The 9,961-nt window shown below is 38.6% G+C and overlaps 1 protein-coding gene across 1 annotated transcript in view; it reads right to left on the bottom strand.

The window, feature by feature from the left end:
- The window catches only part of LOC109467329, a 31,149-nt gene that overhangs the window by 20,996 nt on the left and 192 nt on the right, over positions 1-9,961 (bottom strand). Inside the window, exons 2-22 of the mRNA XM_019765274.1 lie at positions 9,293-9,427; positions 8,722-8,844; positions 8,343-8,465; positions 7,806-7,928; positions 7,177-7,311; positions 6,851-6,973; positions 6,314-6,433; positions 5,383-5,505; positions 4,780-4,896; positions 4,223-4,345; positions 3,589-3,767; positions 3,333-3,495; positions 3,030-3,200; positions 2,754-2,924; positions 2,457-2,627; positions 2,177-2,347; positions 1,879-2,049; positions 1,571-1,741; positions 1,257-1,427; positions 988-1,158; positions 688-858 (exon numbers count right to left, since the gene is read on the bottom strand). Coding sequence (XP_019620833.1) covers positions 688-858; positions 988-1,158; positions 1,257-1,427; positions 1,571-1,741; positions 1,879-2,049; positions 2,177-2,347; positions 2,457-2,627; positions 2,754-2,924; positions 3,030-3,200; positions 3,333-3,495; positions 3,589-3,767; positions 4,223-4,345; positions 4,780-4,896; positions 5,383-5,505; positions 6,314-6,433; positions 6,851-6,973; positions 7,177-7,311; positions 7,806-7,928; positions 8,343-8,465; positions 8,722-8,844; positions 9,293-9,427 — 3,126 coding nt within the window. The remainder of the gene's footprint in view (positions 1-687; positions 859-987; positions 1,159-1,256; positions 1,428-1,570; positions 1,742-1,878; positions 2,050-2,176; positions 2,348-2,456; positions 2,628-2,753; positions 2,925-3,029; positions 3,201-3,332; positions 3,496-3,588; positions 3,768-4,222; positions 4,346-4,779; positions 4,897-5,382; positions 5,506-6,313; positions 6,434-6,850; positions 6,974-7,176; positions 7,312-7,805; positions 7,929-8,342; positions 8,466-8,721; positions 8,845-9,292; positions 9,428-9,961) is intronic.

Raw genomic sequence — 9,961 nt, 5'->3', positions numbered from 1 at the left:
TCAAAAGAGGTATCTCAAACTGTTCCATCTACAAAAAAATATAAGGTCTTGTAAAAAATATAGAAAATCTAAATTATCATAAATACACAAAGTATATTTTCTCACGTGTGCATGTTGGGACGGCCCCAGTCCACGTGGCATCAGCTTGACACGTTATGACAGAATTTCCAACAAGATCGAATCCAGAATAGCACGAGAAGTACATCGAGTCTTGATAGAAATTGGAGCCTGTTTGTGCACCGTTTGCAGGAGCTGTCAGGAGTGGGCACTGTACACCTGGGGAAGATTGGAGACGATTTTTCAGGTAATGCCTTATGACAGCAAAATCCATAAAAAGGCAACTGTACAAACGTAATGGCAAAATGTCACTCAGAAATTCTGCAATGAGACATAAATAAAAAATATCCTACGTGTGCATGACGGGACGGATGCACTCCATGTGGTATCAGCTTGACATGTCAAACTAGACTGTCCAAGAAGATCATATCCAGAGTTGCATGTGAAATGTACCATGTCTTCGTAGAAATTGGACCCAGAAATTGCACCGTTGCAGGAGCTGCTAGAACTGGGCACTGTATACCTAGGTCAGAAAAAAAGACGCTTTAAAAGCACTGCAAATATGCGATATAAATTGACGATTACACAAGAAAGACAAACCCAGCAAAATATATTTTTCCTTTATCATACGTGTGCATGTTGGGACGGTTCCGCTCCATGTGGCATCAGCTCGACATGCTAAGGAAGAACTTCCAACAAGTTCGTATCCAGGAATGCATGTGAAGTGCACCAGGTCTTGATAGAAATTGGATCCAGTCATTCCACCGTTTACAGGAGCTGTCAGTAGAGGGCACTCCACCGCTAAAAGAGAGAAAAGTTTCAGAGCAACCTCTTTAACAATAAAGGAGATAAGTTTTAAAACGAAATCGGTAATTTAGATAAATATTTATATATTATCTGAAAAAAATCTAAACGTCAAAAATATCTTACGTTGGCATGTTGGGACGGCCCCACTCCATGTGGCATCAGCTTGGCATGTTATTGAGGGATTCCCTACAAGATTGTATCCAGTGCCACACGTAAACTGCAACACGTCTTGATAGAAGTTAGATCCAATCTTTGCACCGTTCAAAGGAGCAGCCAGTACAGGGCATTGCTTGCCTATAGCATGAAGTAAGAATACATGTTAAGAGCAATTTATTCAACGAAGAAAAAATCATCAAAGACGCAAAATAAAAATAAAAAAATCGTTTACATACGTGTGCATATTGGAACGGTTAAATCCCAAGTAGCATCAGCTTGGCATGTTAATACAGGATTCCCAACCAGGTCGTATCCAGAATCGCACGTGAACGCTGCCACGTCTTGATAGAAGTTAGATCCAGTCACTGCACCGTTTGCAGGAGCTGTCAGTAGCGGGCATTGCTTGCCTTTTAAATAAGATAAGAATATTTATAAGAGTTCAATATGAGAATAGACTTCATCCCATTCGAGAAAAAATGGTTTTCAAAGAAACAGCTCAAATGACAAGAATATTATAAAATTCATATACATATATTATGTCTAGTCATACGTGTGCATGTTGGGACGTTTCCACTCCATGTGGCATCAGCTTGGCAAGTTACTGCAGCATTTCCTACACGATCGTAACCTGTATCACACGTGAACTGTGCCACATCTTGGTAAAAATTTGATCCAGTCATTGCACCGTTTGCAGGAGCTGTCAGTAGCGGGCACTGCTTACCTGTTACATGAAATAATAATGAAAATTCATACAAGTAACTTTTACAAAGATTAGATCATTGTTAATGCAATCAATGACTCAAATGAAACACACATACTACCCAAAACAAAATTCGAGTTAGGGAGTCTCTATCATACGTTGGCATGTAGGGACGGCCCCACTCCATGTGGCATCAGCTTGGCAAGTTATTGAAGGATTCCCTACAAGATCGTATCCAGAACCACACGTGAACTGTACCACGTCTTGATACAAATTTGATCCAGTCATCGCACCGTTTGCAGGGGCTGTCAGTACTGGGCATTGCTTGCCTATTCAATAAAGTAAGAAAATATGTTTAGAACAGTCTTTTTAACAAGGAAGACGTTTGTATTTGAATGAAAGACTCAATTAGACAATAAAAGCAAAGAAAAACTGGTATCAAAGATTTTTTCATACGTTGGCATGTTGGGACGGTTCCACTCCATGTGGTATCAGCTTGGCAGGTTATTGTGGGATTCCCAACAAGGTTGTATCCCGAATTACACGTGAACGTTGCCACGTCTTGATAGAAATTAGATCCAGTCATTGCACCGTTTGTAGGAGCTGTCAGTAGCGGACACTCATTACCTATTGAATAGAGAATTAATTTTTATACTATTTTTTTGACAGAGAAAAAATGGTTTGGGAAAAATTTCAGATGACAAAAATATCCATTTAAAGATATGTCTTGCCATACGTGTGCATGTAGGAGTGGCCCCACTCCATGTGGCATCAGCTTGACAAGTTAATGTAGAACTTCCTACAAGGTTGTATCCAGTATCACACGTGAACGTTGCCACGTCTTGATAAAAGTTAGTTCCAGTCACTGCTCCGTTTGTAGGAGCTGTCAGTAGCGGACACTGATTGACTATAAAATAAAATAAAGTAAGTAAGAATAATTTTATACTATACTTTCCACAGAGAAAGAGGATTGGTTTGACAAAAAATCAACTGACAAAATATCTATCAAGAGACATGTCTAGTCGAGTCATACGTGTGCATGTTGGGGCGGCCGCACTCCATGTGGCATCAGCTTGGCAAGTTAATGTAGAACTTCCTACCAGGTTGTATCCAGAATCACACGTGAACGTTACCACGTCTTGATAGAAGTTAGATCCAGTCACTGCTCCGTTTGTAGGAGCTGTCAGTAGCGGACACTGATTGCCTATAAAATAAAGTAAGAATGATTTGATACTATTCTTTCCACAGAGAAAAAGGATTGGTTTTGACAAAAATTAACCGACAAAAGACATGTCTACTCCAGTCATACGTGTGCATGTTGGAACAGCTCCACTCCATGTGGCATCAGCTTGACAAGTTATTGTGGAACCTCCTACAAGGTCGTATCCAGAATCACACGTGAACGTTGCCACGTCTTGATAGAAATTTGATCCTGTCACTGCACCGTTTGTAGGAGCTGTCAGTAGTGGGCACTCCTTCCCTATTGAAGTGATGATACAATTTCAGAACAGTCACTTTGATTTATAGAAGGAAGATCATTGTTTCAATAAAAGCAATGACTCAATCAAACGAAACACACATTAACACTGAAAGCCATGAATCTCTATCGTACGTGTGCATGTTGGGGCGGCCCCACTCCATGTAGCATCAGCTTGGCAAGTTATTGTGGAACTTCCTACAAGATCGTATCCAGTATCACACGTGAACGTTGCCACGTCTTGATAGAAATTGGTTCCAATTACTGCACCATTTGCAGGAGCTGTCAGCAGCGGACACTCATTGCCTGATGGATAAGAATAGTCACTGTATTTTTGAACATTTCATTCGACAAAGAAATGGTTTGAAAAGAATGTGGATAATAATTATACTGTCATACCTGTGCAAGTAGGGGATGCTCCGCTCCACGTGGTATCAGCTTGGCAAGTTAATGAAGAACTTCCCACAAGGTCGTATCCAGTATCACACGTGAACGTTGCCACATCTTGATAGAAGTTAGTTCCAGTCACTGCACCGTTTGTAGGGGCTGATAACACGGGACATGCTGCGGCTGTATAGCGATAGAGAATGCAGTAAGTTATGTTGGATGGTTCTTCCAGACCGGGACTTGCTCACAGACTACAGTGAAGTCTTTATTGACACAAGAAAAAAGTACAAGGACTTTTGTATGGTCTTCTACAACTACAATAGGCTGTATGATAACAAGAGTAACATAAAATAACATAGCATAAAGTAACATTAAGACAGAAAGAAAGAATGCATTTCCTAGTTTTTAATTCAAACTGTACGTTAACAGCTAGACTTTACAGGGATTTAAGTATATTGTTTATTAAAAGGCGATACACTCAATTACATTACAGAAATACGCCTAATATGAAATTGCAATGAAAGATTGGAATATTGCATCATTTGCATATCATGTGTAAAAGAGCTCTCATTTCGATGAAAGAAACAGCAGCTATTTGATACGAGGCTGTTTCAATAGTTTTTGAGGAAAATGCTTACCGCCACATGTAAAGCCGTCAATGTTCAAGTTATACCCAGCTGAACACGAACACACAAAACTGCCGATGTTGTTAGTGCACGTCTGCTCACAACCGCCGTTAGCAGTAGCGCACTCATCCACGTCTGTGTATCAAAACAAATGGAACGTAATGCATAAGCGAAAGCGACTTACATATGGGGGGGGGGGCTAAAATGTACACATTCTTCTATAATCATTATTGAATGAATGAAGACTTTATTGTACACATACCCCTCGGGTTAAGTACAGATCACAACAAAAGAATGGAATGCAGATAATATTACATTTATACATTGTCAACTAGATACAATTAAGTAAATTCGGTTTCTTCTCGTTTCTTAGTAATGGTAAAAGGGTAAGAACAGGTATGTTTCTTGATAGAAGGTTTGACTAAGTTTATTAGAAATATAAATTTATCTGTACAGCTTAGGTGTATAACGATGGGGAACATGCATTGTAGTAGACTATAAAGATCTGCAGTTGTCTTCTTGTATTTGTCGTCAATGAAGAAACGCTATTCAAGAGAAAAGAAACCTACCGTCACACGTCTGTCCATTCAAAGTATAGCCAGGCCCACAACCACAGTTGTAACTCCCGATGGTGTTGGTGCAAGCCTGGGCACACCCGCCATTCGCAGAGGCACATTCATCCACGTCTATACTCAGAACAGAGAAAAAAGTGGTATTAAGATATATTAGCCCATAAATGCCGTCATCAGTCTTATTACAATGTTACACTTAGGTTAACTCTTACTTTGCTTCTGTTAAGTGCTTATATTACTCAACTATTTGTTGATTTGGCTGTAAAACGACATATGGGCAGGGCTGCTCCAAAGAGCTGGCAATGGCTCTTTCAAAGAGGTAGCCCTGTGGACAAAAACAGGGCGTAGAATGGAATATGTTTACATTAATCCCAGTAAGATAATTCTACAATTATCAGTATTATATAGTCATAGAATCTAGTGTGAGAGGCTAGAATGACTATGTTATATTAGTTGTTTTCACTTTAGTTTAATGGCTAAGGAGATACCAACAAAAGATATAAAGCATGAAGCTTTACTAAATTACGAGGAATAATAGATATGTTATTGATATCATTTATATGTTATCACTTCAAAAAAAGGTGTTGAAGAAATGCTTACCATCACAAAGCAGCCCTCCGGCATGCAGAGTGTAGCCAACTCCACATGAACACACGAAACTCCCCACGTTGTTAGTGCAAGTCTGGGCACATCCACCGTTAGCAGAAGCACATTCATTCACGTCTGTGTTGGAAGGAAAAACTTATTAGTGTTGTTACCCTTAGATTTATCAAATGAAACACTATTATATATAATGTCATAATATCATGGTGAAAAAAGTTTTTACCATGAAGTTTACATCCGAAGCAATTATATACCTCCATATTCGAAGAGAAACAGAAAAGGAGTGAAGTAAAAATTATAGTATATTAGTGTTTTATGTTAATGGATCCCTCTTTAAAGAAAATTGTTGTAACAATGCACAAACAAATAAAAAAGAAGCCTACCGTCACATAATAGTCCACCGCCATTGAGAATATAGCCAGTCCCACAAGAACACTGGAAACTCCCGATGGTGTTTGTGCAAGTCTGTTCACAGCCACCATTTGCTGAGGCACATTCGTCTATGTCTATGTTCCAAACGGGGAAAAATGGTGCCAAGATACATTAGCCGATATATGTTCTTGGTAGTGTAGATATTTGCTTACTTTTAGACAAATGTTTATCTATTTATTGGTTTGGTTGTATATGATAAAGGCTAGGGTAAAGCAACAGTAAAAATGACGGTTCTCTATGTTACTTACTGCTACAAGGGTCCACACCACTTTCACATGATTTACAAAACTGTAAGATCTTTGGTGTAGTTCAAAACTTCATTTGCTGTACAAAGCAAAACAAAACTTTCTTGACATACTATAACACAACATCTCACAAACCCATTCAACGAATTCAAACTTTATTGTAAATATATACATGCCCGAGGGCTGATGTGTAAGATCTGCTTGGAACTTTCATTTTGATGACTACGTCAAATAATTCATCTGACGCCTACCGTGACACAACCCGCCGGTATCTACGGTGTAGCCACCCCCACAGCCACACTCGAAACTTCCGACAGTGTTTGAGCAAGCCTGGGTACAGCCACCATTGCCAACTGCGCATTCATCCACGTCTATTGAAGAAATAAACAAGAAAGAAGTTTCATCACAGCCTGCGATTAGGTACCGGTAAAATAAGGGTATGATAACCAATGGAAATACATTATCATAACAGCAACATTAAAGAAATGCTGAATAATTGCAATCACAATCTCGAAAGGTGCGAGTAGATGTACTTGCCCCATGACCAACTGGCCCTTCTTCTAAAAGTTTTTTTTTTGGTCTTGATTAAACTTATTGCAGTTCTATTTTATTTGCTTCGTATGACATGTATATTTATATTTCTACGTTATGAATTTTTTTTCATGTTAGAGATGAGAGGGAAATATAAAATATATGTGATAATATTTTATAGTTTTTTAGAGCTGACGTTTCATGATGATCTAGTGCCATGTTTGAGGGCGAATCCGTACAAAACAAAAGAAGCCTACCGTCACACAACAGCCCACCGGCATTCAGAGTGTATCCAACTCCACATGAACACACGAAACTCCCCACGTTGTTTGTGCAAGTCTGCGCACAGCCGCCGTTAGCAGAAGCACATTCATTCACGTCTGTGTTTCAAACAGAGAAAAGTGATGACAAGATTTTAGAAAAGTGTATTTATTTATTGGTTGGGCTTAAAAGACATCTAGCCAGGCGGACAAAGGCAACATGGGTATATAAAATATAATATGTTATAATAGACTATTTTAGTACCGTTTGTGAAAGTCAAAGTCAATATGTTACAATTTTATGCAATAATAAATAAAATTGAATACATACTTACCGTTACATGAGTACCCATTGGTATTCAGACTGTAGCCAACTCCACAAGAACACTGGAAACTCCCGGGGCTGTTGGTGCAAGTCTCTGCACAGCCGCCATTCGCAGAGGAGCATTCATTCACGTCTGCGTCGATTCAATGGGATAATTTGTTAAACAACAGGTATCGTTGCAGTATACAATTAGGCACGGTTAAAAATAGAGATTATACCCATCAATGTAAAAACATTATCGTAACATCAGCATAATAAATGCTAATGATTACCGTTACAGCCTGATAACTACCAACTGGCCCATCATATCTGCAAGTTTTAATATGTCTTAATGTTTGCAGTTCTTTATTATCTTCTTCGTATGACATAAACATATTTGAATTCTAAATTGTGACTAGCTGTTCGGAGACAATATTATGATTAAGGACAGTGTTATGTTTTTCAGAGGAGATAGAAAATAAAGGCAATGAAGAGTGAAGTATAATATTTTTGTAATAATATTTTATATATTATCATTATTATTATTATTATTATTATTATTATTATTATTATTATTACAAAAATAATTTTAGGCGATTGATGTCGATAGTGCCATTTTGAAAATGATCATGAATGCATTGTGCCTACCGTTACACAACAGCCCACCGCCATGCAGGGTGTAACCAGCCCCACAAGAGCACTGGAAACTCCCGATGGTATTGGTGCAAGTCTGGGCACATCCGCCGTTCGCAGAACCACATTCGTTCACGTCTGTGGTACAAACAGAGAAAAACAATCAGTGACTGTCTTTGAAAGGTAGAAACACGTACCTCCAAATTGTCAAGATACACGTACCTCAAGATACTGTTTTCAGTTTACGGCTTTGTACTAGTACTGTGTCTCCTGGTTTGACGACATATAGTAGACAGGCCTGCCAATTTAGACAATGGCTATAAGAAAATGCTGGGGCCAAGACAACCTGGGTCATGGGAAGAACAGTATCTAAATATGATTGTTACATGTTATATTCAAGATCATATGGTATCTACTGTGAAAGCAAGGTGTTGCGTTGCAGTTTTGTTGCAGTTGATAAAGCTAACGACGTAAAACAAAGCAAATATTACATTCTTATTAGAGCTTTATTGATATGATACAACATAATAAAGCCGCTGAAGGAATGCTTACCGTCACATGAGTACCCGTTGGTATTAAGACTGTAGCCAACTCCACAAGAACACTGGAAACTCCCCACGTTGTTGGTGCAAGTCTGTGCACATCCGCCATTTGCAGAAGCACATTCATTCACGTCTGTGTTAATTATATGAAATAAACAAACAAGCATTATTACAGCATACGGCCTGAGCAACGGGAATAAAAGACCATGCTAGTTATCAATTGAAGCACATTATGAAAAGAAAACCATAGGAAAAACGTGTCAAAATTACTGTCATAACCAACTCTTCCAACTTTGTAAGACAGAGTACAACTCAAAACACATTTTCTGGATTTTCTTTATGTTTATGGTGCTTGTAGGAAGAAAATGTTTGCAAAAAAATATGCCTACCGTCACACGAGAACCCATCGCCATTCAGGCTGTAACCAGCAAAACAGGAACAGAAGAAACTTCCATCTGTGTTCGTGCAGAGATGTGCACAGCCGCCATTTGCAGTGGCGCACTCATCTTCGTCTGTGTTTTAAGAAAGGAAAAAAAATTAAAAAGATATATTAGACAATATATACATTATTGCCATAGAGCGAGACGCACATACACGCAGTCAGGCCGATATTTTTCATAGATTATAGATACCCCTCCTACCTACCTATCTATCCATCTATCTATCTACATGTATCTATCAATCAATCAATCAATCAATCCATCCATCTATCTATCTACCTATTTATGTATCTATCTATATCGATCTCTCGATCTCTCGATCTCTCTCTCTATATATATATATATATATCTATATATATATATATATAGAGAGAGAGAGAGAGAGAGAGAGAGAGATAGATAGAGATAGATAGATAGATAGATAGATATCGATATAGATAGATATGGAGATAGAGATAGATATATTCATTATCTGTTACAGTAATAAAACAGGAAATTTTAGATACACTGTATTACCCACCCATCTTGGGAAAACACCATATTGTGTCCCAAACTGAATCATCATAGCAGCATCCCAGTCCGGTACACTCTCCTGGAGCAATGCCAGCCCAGCCGCAGTCCACCCGGTTTTCGTGAGGCGTGGCACATAGGTCCCCTGTGAACATGTTAAAACAACAACAACAAGAATCTTATACCTGATTGAATTTATTACCTAATTTTTGTATGGAGGAGGGCAACTTGTAAAGTTGCGTATGCACCTGTTTTGTCCTCCCTTTCACTTTGTGAAAAATCAAAATAAACAAATAAACAATGAAATATGTTGATATTCCAACGTTATAATGACTATAAATGTGAGGAAGCACACACACAAACACACACACACACACACACACACACACACACACCAAAAACAATACTTCCATTTTATGGATGTTAAAAGGGGCAAACACATTGTAGCAGAGTTGAACATGATCTGGGTATCAGGTTGTTGTATAATACGTAGCTAGAAGCGTAGCGTAACGCTTGATGTTGAAATATGACCATTGTTAGTACGATCTTTTATAATGGCGCTTTATCTGCTTTGTACGCTGTTTGCCACCAGTTAGTGCGTAATACAAGCCGATGCCTGCTGAGATTAAAACATGTAACGTTACATCTGATTAGCACTTACACATGCACAGCGCATGTA

The sequence above is a fragment of the Branchiostoma belcheri genome, unplaced genomic scaffold (genome assembly GCF_001625305.1).
Source record: "Branchiostoma belcheri isolate BF01 breed outbred unplaced genomic scaffold, Haploidv18h27 scaffold18, whole genome shotgun sequence".
Taxonomy (NCBI): Eukaryota; Metazoa; Chordata; class Leptocardii; order Amphioxiformes; family Branchiostomatidae; genus Branchiostoma; species Branchiostoma belcheri.
This window is presented reverse-complemented; position numbering and strand designations above follow the sequence as displayed.